Source organism: Lutjanus erythropterus, chromosome 8, assembly GCF_056507025.1.
Source record: "Lutjanus erythropterus isolate fLutEry1 chromosome 8, fLutEry1.hap2, whole genome shotgun sequence".
Taxonomy (NCBI): Eukaryota; Metazoa; Chordata; class Actinopteri; order Lutjaniformes; family Lutjanidae; genus Lutjanus; species Lutjanus erythropterus.
The window spans coordinates 25831713-25856906 of NC_139324.1; the positions used below are offsets into that span (position 1 = coordinate 25831713).

Below are 25194 nucleotides of genomic sequence, written 5' to 3' on the forward strand. Positions count from 1 at the left end.
CAAAATGAACAAACTCATCTGCGGAAGTCTCAGTGGTCCCAACAACAAGACCAACTACCATGCTAACATGCTTGTGGTTACAATGCTAACATGCTGATGTTTAGCAGGTAATGTTCGCCATCATAGTTTAGCCTCTTAGCATGCTAGGTTTTAGCTGAGCAGGCATGGTGCCAGGAGTTCAGTATTGATGTGGGCCAAAGTAATTTTTGCTTGGCCTTTTAATTACAGTTCACAGCACTATTTGCCTTTCTTTCACGGTTTCCAACTGGTAGTCTCGTTAAACCAGAAATGACTGATATCACACTGTGGACGGTGACAATGTTTTCAAAACATTTTCAGTTACAAGATAGCATGTTATTTACTCCCAACAGTTTGTATTTATTACAAGCAGCACATGCAGGGATCTTGCTCAGAGGGAGTCAAAAGAAGTGTGCAGCCTATAGTTGCTCCCTGCCTGCAACTCCTCATCTCACAGCTTACTGTGGCTGCTCCCTCTCATTCTGTTACTCCCTTTCAAAATGATCCTCTGTCCAAAAATGCCAATAATCACAGTCTTTTTTTGTAAAGGCATTTTTGCTGAATGATTGGGGTAAAGCTGGGCTTACTGACAAAGATATTTTGGCAGTTAAATAATTTTAATGTGAAAATGCAGCAGTAGGAGTTGTTTAGTTTGCATTTTCAGTAACTTACTAGAGATTTTTTTTAAAGGTTTTTGCCACATACGCCCAGTTTGTAATGCTGCAAATATAAAAAGAGCATTTAAATGCATTAGCTTTCATTCTCTAGGCTCCTATAGGCAACACTTCTTCAAGATTCCCATCATTATCCAACATGCAGATTCTTGTAGATGTTATTGTTGTCATATAGTACAGTAGAGTGGGACGTCTTTAATGCTGATCTTTTAGTTCAATATTCATGGGCATGTTTGAGGCAAGGCGATTTCCCCAGCCATGCAGACAGTCTCTGTCAGGCAGAGGCTGACTCTCCTTGTTCAAGCTGGCAGTAGTTGCTGTCCATAGACGAGTGCAGATCTATATCATATTGTCTCCCAGACTTTAAGCCTCACATCTTATAGAAATACTCTTGTGTCTTTCTCCTTGTGTAGTGCCTTTGTATAGTCCTGACATCCTCTTTGTAAAACTCGTATCAGCAGAGGATACTGTTAAGATATGGTATTTTGACTTCCTCTTTCTCTTCTTTGGAGGTAGCCAAAGAAGATGAGCATTACCACCAGCTTGTCTGTGGTAGCTATGGGAAAATTCATTTTCTATATTTTTATAAGAACAAATTTTTTGAAAGAACAACTTGTCATTTTGAAAAAGCTTTTAAGGTTGTGTAGACAAAAATCTATTCTTCTCTCCTGATAGAGTGAGTGTGCCGTCTCTGTTTTATTGGTGTTAATACTTTAAAAGTAAAAGCTTTTTTAAAAATAATAAATGGAAATGTGTCTTTCTGCATACGTGTACAAATGTGTATGTGCGCATACTGTATGTGTATGTTCAAGGACCTTTTTGATCAGGACAAAGTATGACCAAGGTACACATGCATTTTTTTTTCTTTTCCATTTTTATACTGTTTCATACAGCACCATTTGTTGGTTGACTGAACCACAGATGAGCTATGCTTTACAGAATCCAAATTACACTTGGGCCATTTTTCATTCTGTGGAGCTCTTCACAGGCAAAGAGCCATAGATGGGCCTGTTCACTTTCCTTATTTGTCCTTGTCTGCTGGAGGTTGCCGCCGGCTGACATAGCCTGAATTTAAGTGGACATCAATCTCGATAAAGAGGCAGAGCCCAGGGTAATATTACCTCCTCAGATTTTTTTTAGCTGTTTAGCGAGACAGCACAAATAAGCATGTTTCACGTTGCAAACTGAAACATTAACCTGTGATATGAAACCAAATATTTGGATCTCGTTCGTTTCGTGGCATGGTGTGTTTTAGTTTTACATGTCTATATCCAGTGAGGCACAGTCTCAGTTGTTGATTTTAAAACTTGTCGGCTCAGAAGAGGACAAGATGCCTCTATTTGCATGGCTGTGTCGTGATGATAAAAAGGTTTCCTCCGGCTGGCCGGTGGCCTATCTCAATGCTGCAAAAGTGATGCAGGGAAAATTTGGCTCAGAGTGGCAGTCATGTCACAGCGGACTGGACTTCATGCACTCCTCATAAATGAGAGTCATTAATTCTCCATGTAGGTAGAATTTTTCCACACGCAGCGCAGGAGCCCTGCTTCCTCTGGGGAAAAAGCTGTACCCTGGCCTGACTCAACCCTATCAACACCACTTCCCGTCCTCTGTCTGTCTGCGCTCCCTCAGCTCTTTATGAAGACAAAGATCCCAGTTCCCCCTCTTTGTCAAGCCCATCTGATAAGTTGCAGATAAGTCACCACTGTTGGGAAAGATTGCCATCGTCTCTGATGCTAGAGGCACTCTTCTTTTCTGTTATTATGAAATATGAGTTGTTCCCAGTTGGTTCCCTTGACCTAAATATTCAGTAGTTGCACCTTTTTTTAAGGCTTACATTTGAATTTGAATTTTTTTTTTTTACGTGTGTGTGTTTGTCATACAGTAAGGAAACATACCTGAGGCAATTGAATGAATTTACATCATAAACAGATGAAACAAAATGCTGTATTGCAAAGCCACATTCAAATTATTTTCAATAAAAACAGTTAGAGAAATTGCAATTTATTGTCAATAAACACACTGTAACAACAGATCAGCATCAAAGCTAATAGACAAGAAGCATCTAATCTTTTTTGTTTATGCAGGTGTCATATACACTTGGACCATATGGTTGCACAGTGGTGCGATTGAAGTGTTACTCTTGAAAACCATTTGGCACTGATACAGTCTGTAGGCTATATTAAAATCTCAGCGAGCATCACACAGGCTATTTGCAATCCACAGTGTAAACAAACAGAAGAGCTCTTCAAAGGCTCAGACTTCAACATAATTGGAAAGGAAATGGAGCCAGCGCTGAGCTAATGTTTCTCGGCTCTTTTCCTCTGCCATTAGTGATCTCAGGTCCCAAAAGAATGAAGCACTGGACAGGCCTGCTATCAATGAAACTGAGTGTAATTTTGATTTAGTTTTTCTTTTCACATACAGTATTTCTCCTCTATTTTCCATTTAAGTCTTTGGCTACCTTTTACATAGAGTTTTAGTTTTTCTTATTTTTCATACATATATTGTTTTTACACAGTTTCAGTCACGGCTATTTGTTCTGTACTCAGGAATATTATCTGTGCCCTCTCTGATTTGAAATAAATTACCACTCTCATGTGATGGGTGGGGTAGTGGGAGCAGCAAGCCAAGATAAATATATAAAGTATTATTCGACTAAAAGAGGGCACTCAGTGGAGTGCACATCCCTGCCAGGCAACAGATAGTGAAGCACCTACTGCAATGCCACCACAGCTGTCAGATTTGTGAAGTTTGTAAATCAATATTAACATGACCTGGACATTGCTGGTGGTTTGGTTATTTGTTTAGTTATTCGTCTCTTTTGTTTATTCTAGGTTTAGCTTTTGTTTTAGGTAGTTTAGGGGGAGACACTGGGACTGATGCCCCACTGTGTGGTTGGCCCAGTGTCTTCCCTCCTTTTGTTCCTTTTGGCCAGGGTTTCCAGCCCCCTTTTGTTTCTCCTTGGTTATGTTTGTGTTTTGTTCACTGCTTTGGGTTTACAATAAAGCTTGTGGGTTAAACCGTCACCTTTTTGGTGTGGCATCCTCATTTATATTTTGCAGCCTCCTGCCCCCTAGCGAGCCATGATTTTCTTTTTATATGGAGGCCGTAACATCCACCACAATCTAATCAGTTCATCTTTGAGTCCAAATGGGTATTTGAACAAAGTTTGAAGAAATTCCTTCTTGAGATATTGCATTCACAAGAATGGGATCGCCTAAAATCACAATGCCTCTGTCACTGGTGTGGAGGAATTAAAAGAAAAAGGTTTTTCAAGGCTTTTTGAGGTTTTTCAAAAATTGAGAATCACAGAGATCCTTCTGCATACAGTCATGAAGGCACACAAAAAAGTAGACTGATTGATCCAGTAGTTTTTGAGAGTAGCTGTTGATCACTCAGGCACACTCTCACTCACACACAGAAACAATTGCACGATCCCCTGGTGAGGATTATAAAAAAAAAACAACGTGACGCTTACTGCATTTTAAATAAAGCGTTAAAGCAGTAACAAGCAGTAAGAAGCCATTGTTTCTATAGCCTCCAAATGACAGGATGACCTTGTTTCACAAGGAGGTAATTGAAGAGTCATTATGACAGCCTGCTGGTGAGGTCCTGTCCTGGGAGGTCTGTGGACAGAGAAACCTCTTCTGACAGACTGTCTAAGTACTGTCTCCAGTTCTGGGACTTGCTCAGTTATGAGTTAGTGGTTTGGTGATGTCCAACTCCCTGTGGCATGCCATTCAGACACAGAACTGCCATTACGGAGACACATTAGGGCTGAGAGCACTTAAGCGATGTTTCATGGCAATATCAATTACCTCACTTAGCCTCTAAAGGGCAACAGCTGTTGCCTAACTCGTCTGAGGCACAGTGAAATCTGCACCACCACAGTTAAATGTTTTGAATGCACCATCTTTATATAAAACGATCAGAGGTGTTAATTGAAAGTGATGAAAAGAGATGGACTCTAGAGGTGATAATGGTAAGTGTCATGTTCAACAAGGCCTTCTGGCTTGTGTCTGCACAAGGATATTAATGAGCCACTGACCTTATAGTATTCATTTCCTGCAGTGGATGTAAATAAATGCTTGGCTTTCAAAAGTTCTATTAAATCAATGACTCATCAGCGCTTTTTGTTGCATGCAGCATAACCAAATTTTGTTGACTTGATTGAGTTGATCTACATAAAAATTGAATTTGCCCCAAGAAGTATTGATGCCTCATAAGTATGTGTTGGTGGACTGTGATGAAGAGGCGGAGGTAATTGACAATACTGTGTGGTAATCAGAAGACAAGACGGACTAGTTTGCTGTTTAAAGCGAGGACTTTTGGTGAAACATTGCATAAGAAGCTAACAATTCATTATTGGTTTGTTTTATTGCAGGGGTTTTCAAAGTCTGAGTTGTGAACTGCATCCTCAGCCAAAGCTTGGAAAACAGCGTCCCTCCTTTAGTTAACTAGCTTGGTTTTATTCAATTCCTGGAAGTTTGTTATATCATGATAATGATGACATAATTTCGGACCACTCCAAATATATAAAAAAGGTCTGTTCAAAGGCATTTCCCACTCTTGAAAAGTGGGGAAAAAATGATAAAATGCTTTATCTCTGAACTGTCTCTTTAACCAAATCACACAGTTTTAGACTATTCTATGTGATCTCCTTTTGATAACTAATGTAATATTTTTTCCCTTTCATTCACTGAGACTCCCCTGAAACTGTTTGCAGCCCCCCTGTGGAGGCCCGACTCCCACTTCGAAGACCTCTGTTTTAATGTATTGATTACTGAGTCTTTTAAATTTCTGAAAACTGTGGAAAAAGCACAATTTCTCAGAGGCCAAAGTGACGTCTTCAAGTTGCTTGTTTTATCCTGCCAACAGTCAAAAGTATTCAGTTTACAGTGTTACAAAACAGAAACGAACAGCAAATCCTCAGTTTTGAGAACCTGGAACTAATTGGTATTTTTGTATGGAAATGACTGCAGGGCTGCACAATATAGAATAGAATAGAATAGAATAGAATAGAATAGAATAGAATAGAATAGAAATCACAATAGCACAATATGAAATTTCTAATGAGGGAAAAATGTGACAACACAGCATTGTAGTTGCTGTAGAGTTGCAGAGATGCCCTGACATACAAATCTTGTTCTCCAGATGTAAGAAAAAGTGTTTGTTTGGTACAAACCACAATAAATTTCACGTCACTCTGATTTTAATAGTTTTTTTTCAGTGAAAATGAATTCCCACTTATTGTAATCAGAATATCTGTCAAAATAATCTCAATATGATTTGATTTTTTTTTTTTACCATATTGTGCAGGTTTAAAAATTACTTAAACATTAACAAAATAGTTGGTGATTAAACTGTTTTTGGACAAGTAAGCATTGATGAAATTCTTTTTTATTCTCTTCTTCTTTCTGTGTGAACTGACAGAGCCTGACACACAGCAACTTAAGCAAACAGAAGCAACTTAAGAAAACAGAAACAAATCAGGAAAACATATTCACCAGCTTGACAACTTATGCATTATTGCATTTTTGAAAGCGCCTCAAATAAAGAAAACACAAGTAAATACAGAAAAGCCGCGTCAACAAAATGAAAGCAATTATGTATAACACTAGCAAATACAAACAAATTCAATCAAATATAGAAACGTTGCAAACGTGCACAACTGAACTGAGCTATAACACAATAGAAATGTATCAGTGGACATGAGTGGAACTTTTATTTCCTGTTTTCTGTGATTGTTTTGTGTATTTGAACAAGTGATCAAACGTGAATTCGTTTTCTTCAGTTGTCGTGTACTGGTTCTGTTACTATGGATTCTGTCACATCAGACATCACACGCATGTGAGCACAACCACGTAGCACATAATACTGACACTGATATTGAAAATATGGATGGTAACGGTTAAAAGTGTATTTTTCAACTAATTGTGGGTAGTTTTGCACCTCTGCTTGTTCTCGTTCCAACACCCCACCTTTTTTCCCTCTGTTATGACAGATGCCATGCTGCTGGTGGCACAGAGGCTGGAGGGACCTTTCAACATTGAATCTGTCATGGAGCCTATTGATGTGAAGATTTCAGAGGCCATCATGAATATGCAAGATAACAGCGCCCAGGTCTCCTACAGGGTATGTCCATTAGGTTTAGACCTAGAGAACAAAACTAACACCCCAGACAGGTTGTCTGACATGTTATTTTTACCAACTTTGGATGAACTGAAGGGAAAATTAACCACCTTTTACACAGCCTGTTTGAGGCGGGAACCCTGCATCGTTATTCCACCTCGCTGTTCTGTACAATCAGACAGAATCAGGCGTTGCAAAACACTACACTGTATCAACCTATGATCTTTCATTTAAATAATTTACTCTTTGGTAGTGAAGGCCACAAGGGATGTGGGGAAAAAATGGCAGAAAAGTTGAATCAGAGTCAACTTTTGAAGAAAGGCTTTTGAAGAAGGGGTGTCACGATTCTCCAGATCCACGGTTCGATATGACTTTTGATTTTAATTTCACAATTCAATTCAATTTTTTGATTTAAACGTTTTTTGTTTTATTTTGCATGGTTTTGCTTTTTTCAAGAGTGATATAACGGTTGCTAAGCTACACTGAGTCGTCTTGAAGGGTTATTTTCTTCAGATATGCGCCAGATGCAGTAGGCAGGGGTGGAGAGAACAAACACATACTGTGAGAATAACTATTCTTGCCTTTCGATTCTATTCTTGAACTCGAAAGCTATTTAACAAAGTGATTTAGTATTAAAATTGTGACACCCTTGTTCCCAGTTGTGCCGTCACGTTGCTTTTTCAAGTACCCATCTTTGATGTTTGGGTCCGGCTGAGTTTATGTTGCAAAATAGCGACAGCGAGAAGCTTCATTTGGTTTGTGTTAATTTTTTAAGAGACAGAGAGCATCTTGGGTCATGCAAGGTAAAGACTGGAGGAGGAGAGGGAGCACTGGTAGTGAGGAAGCCAGTGAATCAGAGAAATAAAAGGCTGTTTACTGATTGTTTCGCAGCGGTTATGGTCTAAGTACAAATAAACACCCCCTTACACAACCCCCAATGTGTAGCTAATGACTGCAACGCCTGATTTTTTTTCTGAATGTGGCCTAAAAGGTACAAATATGCAATGGGGGCATTGTTGTTCTGCCTTTAAGCTGGAACTGGAGGTAGTAAGAAGGGTAAATTAATGCCTGTCGTGCTACATCATGCCTTTTTTGCTTCCAGAATATGCATGCTATCCAAAAATTGCACACTGGGACAGCGAAAGCAAAGCTGGCGTAATGACGAGCCCTCTTTGTCTATATGAAGAGGGTCTAAGAGGGAACATTACTTTAAGTCATACTGGGCTTTGTCTAAGGTGTGTAGTGGAACACATTCTAATTATGTCCAAGTTTAGGTCTTGTATTTGAATTATATGTTTGAATTTGGTCAGATAATCTTAGTTCAACTAACAGTAGTTAATGTGTTTCCTGTGTTTTACTGCATTTTTCTTTTTCCACAAAATTGTAGTCAGAAAGAAAAAAAAATGTAGGTGGTTGTGAAGAATTTTTTCAGCCTACACAGATTCGGATGCCAGTTCTCATTCAAAGCTAAATGCTCTGTTGGCTTTCCCATGCAACAGATGCAGTTTTGTTTATGGTTTAAGTATATGTGGTATTTTCCCAAAAGCCCGTAAAAACGTAACTCTATCATCTTAAATAGCATTGGTCACAGCTCCTAGTTGAATCACCTATCAACGTGGTTACTTCAACTTGACACAGAGCACTGTCACGCTGGTAATGTGGGGGGAATGCCTCACAAGACCTTAACAAAACAGCATGTTTTGCCTATTTTCTGCATCCAAAGTAATTTAAACCCCTGACAATTGGGTGCCCATGTTTTTGTAATTGCAGGTTTTTCAAGGCTGTGGCCAGCCAAAACCCGCAGGAATGACTAGGTCTACCCGCGGTGTTTCGGATGTGTTCAACGCTCGCTTCAGGCCATACAGCCCAGAGGAGCGGCCTACCACTGCAGCTGGCACCAGCCTAGACAGACTGGTAAGGAGACAGAGCCAATGTTGCTGTTTTCAGGCGAGACACTGCTTCAGTGTAAACATCATTTGTCTTTCTGACTTGACACTGTTGATTAAAGCTGGTGATTTGCCATCGTAAGCCCCTGGAGCCGGAAATTAATTCTTTGTACTTGTCCTCCATTCAGGCCCCTCTATCGATTTGTGTTTGTTAACGAATCAACAGCTTTACCCCAAGAGGGCAGTGGGAAGGTGTGGTGCACTGCGTTCGGTGCCCTTCTCATCTCTGTGTGCTTGGCAAACAGAAAAGAGAGGGATGAAAGAATTGATGGATAGATTTTGTGAGGCTGACCATATCAATTGTTTGCTGTAAAGCGCACCTTTATTTTCCATCAGATTAGCTGCATGTTTGTTGGATTGGATCTTGATACATGGATTTCCATCTCAAACAACCTTGAAACCCAAAATGCTGCATCAGGGTAAAGGTTAACACGGAGCTGACAGACCAATTCAGCTGAGAGACAGTTCTCATCATGGATTACCTTTGCAGCCACTGTGCCCTTCCTCTCTCCCCTGTAGCCTTTTTCAAAGGAAATCTTTTCAAATTGTGTCTCAGATATGTTGGTGTTTAGAGCAGGGGTGGATCTAGAGAAACACATGCATAAGGGGGCAAGAGGGGTGTCAAAAATATACATAAATATAATGACAAGCCATCACATATATTATTATATATTTGGAAAAGCCCCCAAATTAAAATATTTTAATTCAGAAACATTACGTTATTGTAGCACATGCGTAAAGCATTGATTAGAAATATCGAAAGCGGGCACTGAAAAGCAATAAATTGTTTTATTTTCGAATCTTACAACAGTTTTCCAAATGCACGTCTTTATAAATAAGCCCATCATTTGCCTAAAAAGAAGCCAAACAGAGCATTAGATTATATGTGTCAGAGCACCATCTGGACTTAAGGAAATTTGTGGCTAGATTTACATCCAGCCACAAATTTCCACATATTTATACAGCACCAGCTAAAAGTTTGGACAGATTATTTTTCTTTATTTTTATTATTTTTCTGCTTTGCTGATTATTACTGGAGACATCAGATGTATCGGCAAAAAATGTGAAAGCAAGGCAAGGTCTGTTATATATTTAGATTCTTAAAAGCAAAAAGACTCCTGTACACTGTCCTCTGCACTGGCAATCCAATAATTAAAAATGTTGCAGAAGACAGTGTGTGAGTCTTTTTGCTTGTTATTGTTGACCCAGTGTCTTCTGTGGACCTACAGGTATGCAAAGGTTTTTTGCTCTTTGATATTTTAGATTCTTAAAAGTAGCCACCATTTGCTTTAATAAAAGCTTCGTACACTGTTGTAATAATCTAAACCACTTTTCATAAAAAATTAGGAAAAAACAAAAGTATCCAAAACTGGGGTAGCAGCTGGGGTGGCAGGGTGTCTTTTAGGGGTTGTAACTGCCACCCAACCCCAAAACCTCTAGATCCGCCCCTGATTTAGAGCTGTTTTTGTTAGAAGCAAAAGAAAAACTTTTTCTTTGCATTACTGACCTTTGAAAATGTACCAAATTTATTAAATGACGTTCATAAAACAGCAGCCTCACCCACAATGTTTAAAAAAAAAAAATGCTCAATCAAATGTCTCAGTGCCTTGTGTCAGGTTAATAATAGGTTATTTACTTAATGAAGACATAATTTGAATAGGAGCAGTTTCTTGCCATCTGGCTTTCAGAATCTCACAACAATAAATGACTTATTTGTTTTATTCAGTACTAATTATGGGTTTTGCACAATCTAATTAATTCTGCACACATTTTTGATGTTTTATATACAGCAGTTGCCTTTTTAGCTCTCTGTGTCCATCAACCATTTCTTCCACCTACACTGAATTAATTAAGACTTTCTGTTTCCCTGCCTTTATGCTGCAAACCAGAGGATTGTTTGGAATGCGATGCAACACAGTGTAAGGTTCAAGTTTTTATACTCATTTCAGTTGTTTTTTGCTGGGTTTATTGTCTGTAAGTGTTTAATGCATTGTGACTGGAAGCAGAAATTATGTTTTAATAATATGTGGCTGGGCGATGTGGAGGACTGTGTTCCCAGCATTGGAGATTTACAGTAAACAAGCATTATGACCTGTAAATCCCAGTGGTATTCAGCACTTGGTGCGCTAAATGTCAGTCATAATCTCATTTTCATCTCACATGGGAGTCAGTGTCACCTAGCCTCATTAATTTGCAATGAGGGAGCATTTTTCTTTAATTTATTTGGTTTTCTAATGGAGGAACTCTTAACACCTTGATAATGGCCATTGTGGTGTATTATAGCGTAAAAGTTTCAGCTGTTAAACACAATAATTTACAGTGGAGCGTCTTAACACCACAGGGATTGTTGAACACATGCCATGGCGGTCCTCAGCTTGTGAGGATTCCTCTCTGGAGATTCAGCACGAACGTACGTCATATCTATTCTAGACACATCGCGGTCCAAGACCCTCATTGCCTTAGCTAATAGAGTCAACTCCTCAAGGAAGCCAACCAATCAGCAGGTGACCTGCTCCGTCAGAGCTGGCAGAGGGGAGAGCTGTGAAGAGTTGGTGGGGGAGTGTTACAGCCAGCATCTGCTCCAACGGTACAGTGAAGTGGGGGCTCCAGACTGCTCATGAATAACTGGGCAATTAGCCTGCTTGGAGAATGTCATAAGATGGAGCTCAGTGACAGGAGCTTATTTTTGACATATAATAACTAGACCAATGTACCTGAGCAGAAAACTCCATTATCAATATCTGTGCGCTCCAGGAGTCGATGGTGATTCAGCATGTGTTCACCAAAATGCCGCGTGTCAAGCGGCTTTTTACAGCCCACATTTACGTTTATTGTTAGGCAGAGACCTTTAGTAGGCGTAGTAATTATGACGGAAGAAGAATAAAGAGCAAGAAAGTCCTCTTATGGAAGATGTGGGGTGGACGGGCAGCTCAGACAAAGCCTGGGGTTCGGGTCCTGCGTGAAATGTCAACATGGAGTTATTTAAAGTTTTCAGTTATTTAAGTATCATTGTGAATGTGACTTGCAGCACATCACTTCTGTCACGTGACATGTGAGACATACTTATTTTAACCACAACCACAATCTTTTACCAAAGCTGTGACCATCTTATAATGTTTTAATCACATCTGTAATGCTGTGTGACTTGTGTAACGTAATTAAGGACTTATACTGTCATGTAGGTGTAAGGATGTTTTGGGTGATCATAAGGCCCTTCTGCACTGGACAAAAGAAAATCCTAATACCCACTGGCTACATCTGGCTTTTGTCTGCAGTTGGAAAGGGTAAAATCAGTTATTATCAGTTATCATTTGTTATTTTGTTAAAGCGATATTAAACCAAAAAAAATAAAAAATACAAATATTTTCCAGAAACCCTCAAAGACACTGCATTTGGCATAAAAAATATGCTCATATAATAATATTACAAACCCAAGTCCATCAGGCACAGATGAGCATATTGACCCGCTCAGTTTCACATTAAGGCCAAAATGCACGAAACACTTCAATAGAAAAGTCGATTGAAGCATCTATGGCGCACTGCAGTCTTCAGACTTAAAATTCAAACTCTACAGAACCAGCAGTAACTTAGGAAAAGATTACTGTTATTATTAAACATAAACATAATTAAATAATAACAATAACAATAATTATTGTTAATAAAGTTTATTTTTTTAAATAAAATATTGTCCTCTGAGGAGAAAAATCCTCACCTTGATTCAGCTCAGTCTATATAATGATGATATTTATGTTTTTGTATTAAGGCAGCAGGATCATTTACATCAGTGTCACTCTGACAGTTTACATCACTGAGGATGTTTTAGACCACAGCAGACTGCAAACAGACACGCACCAAGAAGATGAGGAGGAGAGACAGAGTCTGGACTCCTCATCATGACTTACAATAATGCAGCGCAGTGACAAATGTTTCGTGGAGGAGACGTTCCTCCGTCAGCCTTTACAGAGACAGTCTAATCTCCACTGTTTAAACCACAGAAGTGTATGGCAACATTATGATTCATGATGATAAAAAGTTTTTTATATCAAGTTGACACATCTGTCCATATTCACACGCCCTCTCTCTCTCTCTGCTGTGAGTCAGCCTTAATTTTTTACTTTTACCTGGTTTCTTTCAATCATCACTCTCTCCTCTCCCTCCTCATATACTTCTGTTTATTTGCGTTGACTCAGTTGCCTAGACAGACAAGCCTGTTTACATTGTCGTTTGACAGAAGCTTGCGTCTTTGCGACTGGGAGCTGTTTTATTTCCAGCTGCTGATTCAAACTACAAGTCAGGCCAATATAACAAAAGGAGAGAAACTAAACTTTAAATCACAGAAAGTGTCAGCCGCCTATGTCACTGGGTTTACCTGCGTTTAAAAAAAAAACTGCATTTTTTTAATACAAAATGGAAACATGTTGCTGCTGCACCTGCATCTGAGAGACGGTGGCTAACTGATGCTGGACAGTATTTACCGAGAGTTTTGAAAACACAGTAATCAAACAGGGCTTAAATGATAATTAAAATTTGAAGCCATAATACTAATTGGCAGGAATTGTACCAGGGGTTATCGTGACACAAGTAATTGTTTCATCTCTATTAGCCGCTGCATTCAGTGATACAGGATGTGGCAGTGAGTCAACACAGCTGAATGTTGAAGCCACTGTGGAAAGAATACTGAGGCTGTAAAGTCAGTGATAACACCTCTCAACTTATCCCTCTTCTGGAGGTATGAGGTTTGACAACAAAGTCAGTAAGTTTGTACAAGGTGTGCATAAGACCTCTGATAATGAACTGTGAAAGGAAGTGCTAAATAAAAACAACAAAAGCAAAACAAAACAAAAAAACTTGCAGCATCTGTATTATCTTAGCACAACACAGGGTTGTACAATTAAATTAGAATTGTAGTTCCTTTATGCTGCACATAAAATACAACATACAGATGATTAATTAAATTCAGAATGGAAAAGGATTAAATATATATTAAAAAAAAATTAAATACATACATACATCTTTACACCCAGGAAATAATTCTTTAGTACATTTTTTAATTTGTGTCAGGTTGAATGTAAACAGCAGCAACAAGATGGTGATGAACTGAGTTTGTGTACAAAGCATCATCTATGTTAACACAAAGTCATCCTCCCGTCATCCTGCTGGAGTCTTGCATGTTGCGTCCTGTCAGCTTGAACAGTCCGACCGAGACGTGCAACAGCTTGATCTGTGATGCTGTGGAGCAAGTCTCTCTGTGTCTGTTGTTTCCTGTTGTTTGGGCAGCTGGAGTTCCTTTTTGTCAGATTATTTTCCTGACTGAACAGTCAAAATTCCCAGCTGTGGCATTGCTCTTATAGCCGCTCACCTTTTCTACTCCTGGGGTGTGTCCACAACGGTGCATCCAGCTGATCTGGCTGCACATTCAAAAGATGTTGACTGCATTGATTGAGATCTCAGGGTAGAGTCGGGCGACATGTTAAAATTTTCCAAATGATCCATCTGCGATTTGGTGATGTCATCCTCCCCCCTCCTCCCATCCTCTCCAGACTCACCTGGGAGATGTGTGCAAGTGGCGAATTCACTATGTTACATATGCTGCATATGTTCACTATGTCCAATAGACAAAATAAACTCACAAAGTGTCTAGAAATGACATGTTCTCATACTTATTTTCCATTTTAAACAGAGTAATACAACTGTACACTTTCTGCATTCAAGTTTCTCTCTTGCCGAACCAGAACAACCTTAATTGGCTCGTTAACGCCTCGGAAAACACACTTAATTCAGATTCAAACATAAAACTCACCAAAACCATCTTTGTTAGTCCTTCCACTCTTCCAACAATCACCGACTCTGGTTTGGTCAAAATAAATCCTTGATTCACTGCATGAAAAGAGCACAAAGAGTCTGACTCTGCAGGCTGTTTTCCTTTCACTCCTCGAACAGCTCAGCGCACTCAGGGTCGGCTGAGTGGGCGTGTACTGCGCCGCTGGATGAGAGCGCGGTGCAGAGCAGCGGCTGTCACGCTGCAGACTTACACATTAGCAAAATAAAATGACAAATATCGCCCCAAAAATTGGCCAAAAAAAGTAATCGGTGATAGATTCAGCCCGTCATCGATAGACGATATGTTTGTCCAATCGTCCAACCCTGTCTCAGGGTCTGCTCTTTAGTCCAGACCCCACGCTTCCATTTCCAGCGCCTACAAGTGTGTTTCTGTCATAGGGGACGAGTGTTTCAGCAATAAATCTATTCAGTTTAATATAATAATAAATGAAGAAAAGAAGGAAATCTCCGTATTTGAGTGTTTCAAAAGAGCATTTTCTGCCATTTTTGCATGAAGAATTACTTAAATGATTAATCAGTCAAAATAGTTTAATAATTTAATTACTTTTCACCACTTTCCCAGTTGGGCAAGCGAGTTGCCAGATTTTACATGCCTGGCATGGCATTTACTTGACCCAGGCAAGTGGGCAAGCCTCATTGTTGAGCCTTTAAGAAGCAGCGAAGATGAACCTCACTGGGCTGTAGGCCTGCTTGATGAAATAATTAGCTCAGGGGCATTTGGGTGGTTGAGTGGTCAAGACACAACTGCAACGTTCTGGGTTCTTGATTCAAGTCGTGAACCTTTGTTGCTTGTTATCTCGTCCTCTCTGTCCCTGAGTTCTCTGCCTTTCTCTATTGTCTCATAATGTCAAATAAAAGAAAAAAATCCTTTAGAACGTCTTTTTGTCACACGACAATAAGTCCCATTAATAACGCCACACTAAAAGCATACACTGTATGAATTTTAAGTCTTTAACAGCTGCTGACTCCTGTGCACATTGTTTGATACAACTTAAAGGCTTAATTGAAAGAATCAGGCTGCAGTTTTGCCAGTCAGAGCAGGTTAAAGTACTTTAGGAGTACTGTAACAGTAGCACTCAGTTGCTTAATCTCATGAATAAAAACTAACTACACAACAGTTTTGATTACAGTAAATGAAACAGCCACAGTGGGAGAGTATTAGTCAGCATTGAGAATCGTTTTCAAGATGGTAAAAGTTAAATTCAGTAAAACATAACCTTCATGAGAGAGAGAGAGAGTGATGAGTCATTTTTAATGGTGACAGTGGTTTGTACAGCTAACATTTAATTACGTTGAGGTATGTTGAGGTCATATGTTTTAGATACCACACACGTCTGCTGTGAACTCACTCCTGCAGCTGTCAAACATCTAACAGTATAACACTGGTTGGTAACGTATACCAGACAAGCAAAGGCCTGACAGAAGGAGTAAAAAAACTGTTCTGTGGCTTATAGCCGTACTCAACTTGCTTTGCCCAGGTGCCACCTGTGCAAAGTGACAGGATGCCATGAGCCACTTAACAAACAAACATTATTTATAACTTTAAAAGGCCCATAACTCATCTTTCTTTCAAGTTCTTTATTTTTAATTTTCCTGCCTTATTAGCTTATTATCTAAATTGCATGGTGTAAGGATTGACAGATAAATCAGATATTTTACTGCATTTAATAACTGCAACTGCATTTTAACTGCAACATTTGGTAACATTTGAAAGAGTTCATACAACATTAATCATAGCTGCAGCTTCTTCCACCATGAAATCTCAGTGGAATGATTCAGAAACATAAACCATAAACATAAACTGCTCCTACCAGGGACAGAATGAATAGCTTTTTTACTATGAAATATGCATTTATGTGAGCAGAATATCCTCATTTCTGCAAAAGTTTTTCTCCTTTTCAGCTACAAATTGTCTTCCCCTGAGTAACTCACTGTCTGATCCTACTGCACTTTGCACTGCATGAAAGGCCGTGACGCAAAGATCAGCCTTCTCTGTTACTAACATCCCATTATGCAAAACTGGCATATCTACCCCTACTTCCTGTGGAAAACAGCATGAATCGGTTTATTTTCATTGTGAATTAGAAAACGGTCAGAGGGCCACCCAGCACCGTATCAGGGGCCAGATTTTGAAAGTTGAGTGTCACTAACTCACAACTTTGATGTATTTCTATTGAGGTTCTGCAGTTGACATCATAGCCTTGAACAGCCAGTGTACAGACAGTAATAAAAGATGTTATTCTCAGTCTTGCAGCACACAGCTGCATCTGCACTGAATGCTGAGGTAACCAGTTCACATGAGACAATCTTACCAAAGGACATTTTGAAAATGAAAAAAATCATTTGAAAATGATGGCCCTCTCGATTCCAAAAGTTAAACTAAATATAAAAGCTGCAAACTTTCTTTCTTTGAAGGGACAGAACACCCCAATATCAACTATACATTTTTTCCTCTTACTTGCATAGCTATTCATCTGTTGAGTTTTGAGATATCGGCCGTAGAGATGTCTGCCTTCTCTTGAATATAATGGGACTAACTAGCACTCTTGTAGTGATCAAAGAGTCAAAATGAAAACAGGTGTGCCTTGAAATTCTAGTTGATTTTAGTAGTGGAAACCACTGACTTAAGCCATGCTATGGTCAAATGAAGCCTGGACCAGGATGTGATCTTCACAGAGCTAAAGAGAAAGCACAATGGTGTGGGCTAACAAATATATATTGTTATTTATGATTTACGTCTTATTTCCTCTGCAGTGTCTAGCATCTGATTGCTAGATGCAAATATTGAGGCTGCATAAAAATACATAGTATTTGTTTGGTACATAATAAACTGAATAGCGGCAGCAGGAATCGTATGTATTTCCTCTCACCACTGTATCTCTGTGGCTCCTCAGAGCTAAAGCTGGACAGGTGGTCAGTGGGTGGCTTTTATGAAAAAGCAATTTATTAGCTGTTGTCTGTATATGAGCTCAGTTCCTGCTTCTTCCCTTCAATATGGCAGCACAGCAGGACCCCGATAGGTTGTTAGTAAGCTTCTCAAAAGGGTATCACAGATACTTCACGAATATTTTGTTAGATTTGTGAAGACAGAGGTGTCACTGTGCAACTGTTGCAGTTCTTTTCATACCTAGCCTTCAACAAAATACAGAAGTTCACATGCAGCAGCTCGTTGGGGGCCTGATACACCTGAGAAATATCACAAAATACTGTAAAGAATAGAGCAACTCAAACCTCAAGCTTCTGTCATTGCGCGTCTTAATTGAAACCGTTGTTTAGCTTTTCTTGCCTCTGTGCCGTACACGAGGAGTAGATGTAAAGGTGTTAGTCTCGTCTAGCAGCCGCCTCACGCTGTCATCGCTGTGGCAGCACTTATGTGTTTATTTTGCAGCGGAGACATGACTGGGTTCCCTGTGAGAGTGCATCTTTGTTGTCCCACACACTGTCCTCCTTTACGTTCTGGCACGGGATAATTACCCACGACAATGACACTGCTCAGCCTTGTGAAAGATGACAGTAGTTTAAAGTGTCCTTTGATAAGACCTTCTTGTCTGGATTCATCGCTAGGTTTGCGAGTCAAAGAATGTGCGAGGGATGGCGTGGAGTGCCGGCGTTCATTTCTTCTGTTGCCTACAGAGGAGCCTGGAGGAGCGGGCCCACCTCCAGCTCAATGAGCCATGACTGTTTAATTGCCTGACATTCTGTCAGAGCACACACCCTCAAAGCTCGGAGAGAAATGGAGATTTGAAAGTCCAAAGAGGGGATAAAGGCACAACAGACTGTCAGGCTCAGAGCCGCATTATAGATAAGAGGTGGAGCTTTTAATTTGACATTTGTAACAAGTTTGGTGCAGTTCAATTTGGTGTTGCTTTATTGGTCCTTTTTGTCTCCCTTGTGTAATACAAGGTTCACATATTATCAGTATGGCTTTGTAAACACTAAGAGCAAGACTAGACTGTAGAAAGCAATTTTTTTTTTTACCAAAAATGAATCTTTTCATCCACATCTTAGGCACAATTTGTTTTCCAGCACACTAATAAAACGTAACTAGCTGTACTTTGTATTAAATTAGACAAAACCAAGAAATAATGGTCTGTATTAGACCCTTTTTAGAGTATATTAGAAGGTAATAAGGGACACATTACAACAGAACTGTACTGTACTTGAGACAGGTCTGATAAAATCTCAGAGAACCTTGGACTTAAGTCGGAGAATCTGGTTAAAATATTGTTTTCAAAAGGACAAGTAGCAGATATGTAATTTCACTTTAGTTTGCTGTACAGTTCTGTGATAATGTGTCTTCAGTTACCCTCTAACAAAGTCTTATAAGGGTCTAATACTGTCTAATTATGAACATATTATTTCTTGTTTTTGTTTAATTTGATACAGAGTGCAGCTTGTTATGTCTTATTAGTGTATACTGTAAAATAAAGTGCAACTCATAAATGTATATCCATAAATAGTACTGGACCTTTTTTATATGCACCCTTCAGAGGATATGTACCCTTCAGTCAGACGTGTTATATATTTTTGTTTATTTATGACTGCTCTCTTCCATGAAATCGAAGTGATGGCCAGCTCCATTCGTTAATGTTTCTGTCTAAGTCTTGTTGAGCTGGTTGATTTTTATGTATTGTTATTTATGTATGCTGCAGAAAAATCACTGGTTTCAATTCACATTAACCAGGGTGTTTTGTGTAACAAGTACTTGCTGCTAATAATAGAAGAGACAAAACAGGATAGAATACACAAGATTCTGATCATTGATTAAGTTCCTTTTTTCCATTACAAATGTTTTTCATAAAATCAGATTTTCAACAAAATGGTTTCATTTTCTTAAATCCAATTTTCACCTGCTCTTCTTATTATTCATATTTAATATTTTTGTTTTTCTTTGCACCCAAATACGATAGAAGCCTAATGACTGTGACTGCACATTAAATGGGAAAGCTATAATTGTAAACAAATTGTAGCTCCCCTTTCATCTGTTCAGACATAATTTACTCCTGCTGTTCTCCTTTCTCCGTCTCTTTGCCTGTCTCATCCTGTCAGACATTTTTTTTTGTACTGCTGGATAAAGTAAACATTTTTCAAAAACCCAAGTCAACAATCAACAGTGGCTATCCAGAATGCATTCAGGAATACACCCCAAGGTTAGTCTAAACTCGCCACAGCAATTCCCAACTCCTTCACCAAACAGAAAGAAAACTCTGTACAAAATATTTTAGAAAATACTCTCCATGGAAACCACTAGACACTCAGAGTGGTTTCCAACCTGAGGTCACAGAATAAATATGAGGGGTCGCATGAGGATCAGCAAGATAAACAGAACATTCTGAGTTTATTTTTCCAAGCTTTTGTTTGAACTTAGTTTTTTTTTTCCTGGGAAATACTGAATTTAACTTCTGATAGTCAACTGATAATTATTCATATATAAACATTAGTCCTAGTCACTTACTCAGTCACATTTTAGTCTTTGTATTTGTTTTGCATTAGTCAAGACTTAGTGAAGCTCAGTTTTAATTTTAGTCAGAACCGTAGTCATAGTTTTAGTTTTAGCCTGTAGTTTTAGTCATGTTTTAGTCGTAATCTTTTGCAGTCAATTTAAATTGTTCACTTTATGCAAAACTGTTCATTCTTTATCCTTAAATAAAGTTCTTTCATAAACTGGATTGTGTGGATCTTAAATCTGCAAATTACCTGTCATTGTTACACGTATCCCCAGCTGGTGTTACAACTCACCTCACTGTCCTGTGTTAGTTTGACCCGTTCATCCACCGCACCTCATCCAGACATGGACTTTTTCACTCTTTATATAAAGCCACTTGATTTTGACTGCACATAAAAATCTAATGATGGAGAGGCGCCTCCAGAAGTGATGCTTCAGGGGCAACGGTGCAGATCTCATTGCAACTTAAGGGAGGCAGTGTTGAAGTTTCACCCTGGATTTGTCTGCTCAGAGTGAGGGTCGGGGCACAAAGTGGAGTGCTTATTACTACAAGCTGAGAGAAGTAGAAACCGGGTCAGTTTTAGTTCCGCTTCTTATGTTAGTTTATGCTATTTACAAGGTTTGTTATTGGGAGATAGGTCAACTCAGTTTATGTGAATTATTCACATTAATATACCCTCTGCTCCTGGCTTCAAGTAGACGCACTGTTAAACCAAACTCCATTCTAAAATCAGGTGTTTTATGGTAGGGCCATATTTTTTCACAGGAAAACTTACACCATCACAAAGACTCACGTCAATCTGCAGGCAAAATCGCCACACATGTCATTTACTCAGTGACATCATTAACTGACCTGTGATGAAGTGTTTGCTGCAGACATACACGTACTGACCGGTCCGGCACTACAGCGTTATTTTCAGCCCACGGCAGGAAAATGACATACGAGGTTCGTACCACTGAGCCAGAGAGGTCACAATGACGTGTACAAAACCTTGAAAAAGTGTTGTGAATTGTTTCAAAAGTGAGGTCGAAGTGAAGCCAAGTTTATGAGTTTTGGAAGTTGGCCCTTCCCGTCCCTCCCGAGATCTGCACCAAAGTTCAAGGGTGTCTACAGCATCATAGTTTAAAGCATAGAGGCCCTGCTGCTGTTTTTGACACACTGGGAGTGAAAATGGACTGCTTATACACACTCCTTAAACTTAGATTTAAGGTGAGCCCAGAGAAACTTCCCCTCTTTTGCTGATGACTGTAAAAACTAGTGTCAAACTCTGCACATACATCACTGTGTAAAGTGAAGGTCAAACATCCAACTGAGCAAAACATTTCTGGAGTGGAGTGGGACTTTACAGAAAATAACCAAAAGCCACCACTGTTATTGTGACATTAGACTGGGACCAGTTTGTTGAGCGTGACATCCTCGGGTCTGCTGTACGCCTTATCGTGCCAATGTGCATTCCAGTAGTTAAAAGACAATCATTCTTGTCCTCTTGGCTAGCTCTCTCAGTAAGAAAAGGTGGCAGCATGGTGAATCAATGCTCAGAATTGCTGCCTCTCAGCAAGAAAGTTTTGCACTCGAATCTCGGTTTGCTTTTTTCTCTCAAGGTAAAACCATGCCATGCAGGTCAATAAGCTGCTGTTAGTTGTGACTGCGTGATTGTCTGTCTGTGTTTGTTAAGCAGTGTGAAAGACCAGTGATCTGCCCAGGGTTTTTTCTTCCCCTTGCTTTTAGCCAATACATGGGCTTCAGCCATCCATGACTCTGATTGGGAGTAAGTGTGTGCAGAGTGTGACTGTGAATGAATAAGAAGTGCAAAAGGGTAGTTTTTCAGCTACCTCTGAACAGTCTATCAAGCTGCATACTGAATGTTTTTTTAAGTACACTCTGGAAACTATAATATCACTTTTATTCTCTGCTCACTTTCATGTTCAGATGAATTATCCATTTATACAGTAGGTACATGGATAGCTTCTATAACATTATGTGAAACTGAATATTCATGCTCACAATCTTTTTTTTTTTGTCCCGGTCTCTCTCATTCTCTGCCATGTTCGGTAGGAAACACTGAGTAAAACATCCGCATGTGGTTTGTGAAGTCAGTTGTCAGGAAAAAAGCACAACCACTCCTTTCCCAAAATCTTGACCCAGGCATTATATTTGTGCAGTCCAGGAACATGTCAAGCCACTGAAACATTCTTGTTTTGGATACAGCTTAATGGAAGTAAAGTGGGCCTGTCCACAGCTCCATTCTCCGAGTTGTTGTATCTACAGACTCCTGCCCGAGCCGTGCAATTATCTAGATTCCACAGATTCTAACATAACTCTCGAAGACCACACAAAAATAAATAGTCTAGAAGTGCATATGTGGCATCATAGTTTGGGGCATTGTTTGACTGTAAATTAAGCAATTCTCTCTGTAAGGAGTGGCACTCAAGTGTAAATATTTGTTCTATAACAGTAAACTGACAAATGCCAAATATACCTTAAAATCAAACCAGCACTGGACATGGGAGTTTGTTTTTGTGTGTAACCCAAATAGTTTAGATGATTTATTACAATATTTTTCTTGCACATTATTGTGGAAAACAAGCATGAATCAAAAAGGTTCATTAGTGACTGTATGAAGGGGGTTGTGTAGGGTGTATGGTTTCTGTATCCTGGCAGATGCAGTCATTTGGCAGGCTGTGGGGGGCATTAAGCGCTTTAACTGTACATCATGACAAACACACACACAAATACTTGTGTCATTGGACTTTATAGCAACATTAAAAAAAATATACACATCATTTGTATCAAAAATCCAGAAGGCAGCACACATGGACAAAGAACCTGGCCAAGTATTCTTTATATGTTTTTGCTGAAAGATAATGAATTACATTTTCACAACTATGATAACCAGACATTATCCTGGACATAGATCGTCCAAAACAGGGATGTCCACTCATGGATATACTTATGTTTTGGGGTCTGTTCTCTAGAGATAATCAGTCATGTTAAGGTGTGATTTTTTTATAACTCTTGATTTTATACTTAAATGTGTAATATTGATTAATTCACTGGTGTATACATTTTTATTTTTTTTTGCATTGTCACTGGTCAAAATGCTCGCAACTTTTTATTGTCAGTGTAGGGGTAAGATGGAATAAGATGTTTTACTCATTAGTGTAGCTTATTATTTATTCCAATATTAGATTTGTTTCTAGTGTTTTTTAAAAAAGGGAAAATGTTAAAGTATACCCAAAGTAAGTGTACATTGAAAGATAAAGGTCATATTAAAATATATAAATATACTTTTTTGTTATTTTTAGCCTAGATACATAAGAAAATGGCAATGTTTCAGGACACTTCCTGCAATGGGTTTTGTGTGAATGGGATCAGGGCTTGATGTTAAGGGACGTCTGTACCTCAAATTTTCTACCTCGAGACCAGGTAACATTTCAGGGAAAATGCCTATATGGCTGCGCTGGGATTGAAAGGGGTAACATAGCAGGGACAAGCACTTGAATGGTTACATTCATCTGACAGTGGAGAATAAGGCGAGACAGAAAGAGACCAGAGGAATACATGCATTATGTACAGGCAGAATTTTATCTGTCTGTCATTGCAGAAAGTACAGAGCAGAATAAAAAACCTTATTTTTCATATGTAATGGTGCAATATAATATAACCTGACCCATCTGTCAAAGAGCAGCTTCATTGGTCATACACGAAGGCATCATATTCCAGGACTTGGCACTTTTTAATAAAATTAAAATTTAGCCATGCCTCCCCTCTCCTGTCAGTAAGCCAGCACCCCCACTTTTAACTATAACATATCACCCAAGATTATTGTCATCTGACAGACTTTTAATTGCCCCGTCTTTTCCAGCACTGCCGTGACATGTGTGAAAAGGCAAGACTGACATGAATTACAACTACTCAAATTACTGTAAATAAGTCATTTTGGGGCGGGCGCTTGTACTTAAATGAGTTTTTTTTTTTCAACTCTGTACTTGCAGTCTTGCTTACGTATGCATTACACTATATAATATTAGTTATTTTTAAAAATCGGAATTAGTTGCTCAGTAGTCCTACATAGAGATGTACAGGACCACTTTTTTTCAGTTCCAGTTCAACTGATATCTGAATTTGGATATCTCCTGATACCAATACTGTAGTAGTAGTAGTCATAGTAGTAGATTACATGAGGCTGAAACAGAACTTCAGCCTAGAAAGCTTGTTCAGTTTGTGTAATGTAACTACCATGATGGCGTCCTTCAGCCATTGTGAGCCGCTGTGGCATTCTGACTGATAGAGAGACACCCCTCATTTGCATTTCTATTTCCAATCATGCATTTCTACAAATTTAAGTTGGCTATTTTATGTTTCAAAAAGCAGACATTATTGTTTGTGTTTGTAATAAGTTTGTTATGTGTTTGAAATGTATTTGTTCAGAACGTGGTGGTTTATGGTGGCTTATGTTGGTATTTGTCATTTCACCCAAATGTCTCGTTTCACTGTAATTTGTAATGTTATTCCCTCATATTACCCATACACATGCTTATGTTACATGCAGAGTAGAGGTGGACAGTGCTACTCTCCTTAATATTAGGGGTACTGATAATTTTTCATTTTAATTTTATTTTGATCGAAAAACATGTTAAAACTATGGTGGTTTGTTTGTTTGTTTGTTTGAGGAATCTGTACCAAATGAAGATGTTCTTTTTTAAGTCTGTAGAATCTGATCTGTAGGACAGGATATTTCTGCCTCATGACATTCATCAATAATTTTTGACTCATATTTTGCCTTTAACAAATATTGCACCTACTGCGATTTGAAAAGTGCAGAAAGCCCTCTTACAGTTTGGATAACATTTCAATTAATTGTGCACCCCTACGCTACACAGCTCCGGAGTGGCACTACTTAGTGTAATGTTTACACATAGAGAACACGTGGCAAACAGGTACATGTGGCGTTGTGGAATTTAGAACCAGATTGCGGACCAGTTTTGCAAGTCGGGTACCTGATATTAATATTGGAACGAAGCCGTCCCATCCCCAGTCCTGCAACATGAATCAATATCCAAAAGTTTCATCTGCACTTTTGGTGCCAAAAAAGCTATAGGATCACAAATGACATATAGACACGAATATTTCAGT

General features: G+C 39.0%; 1 protein-coding gene across 1 annotated transcript in view; it reads left to right on the forward strand.

Annotated features, from left to right (window-relative positions):
• The window catches only part of LOC146322916 (glypican-6-like), a 140506-nt gene that overhangs the window by 91495 nt on the left and 23817 nt on the right, over nt 1-25194 (forward strand). The window contains exons 5-6 of the mRNA XM_084725047.1: nt 6697-6827; nt 8595-8738. Coding sequence (XP_084581173.1) covers nt 6697-6827; nt 8595-8738 — 275 coding nt within the window. The remainder of the gene's footprint in view (nt 1-6696; nt 6828-8594; nt 8739-25194) is intronic.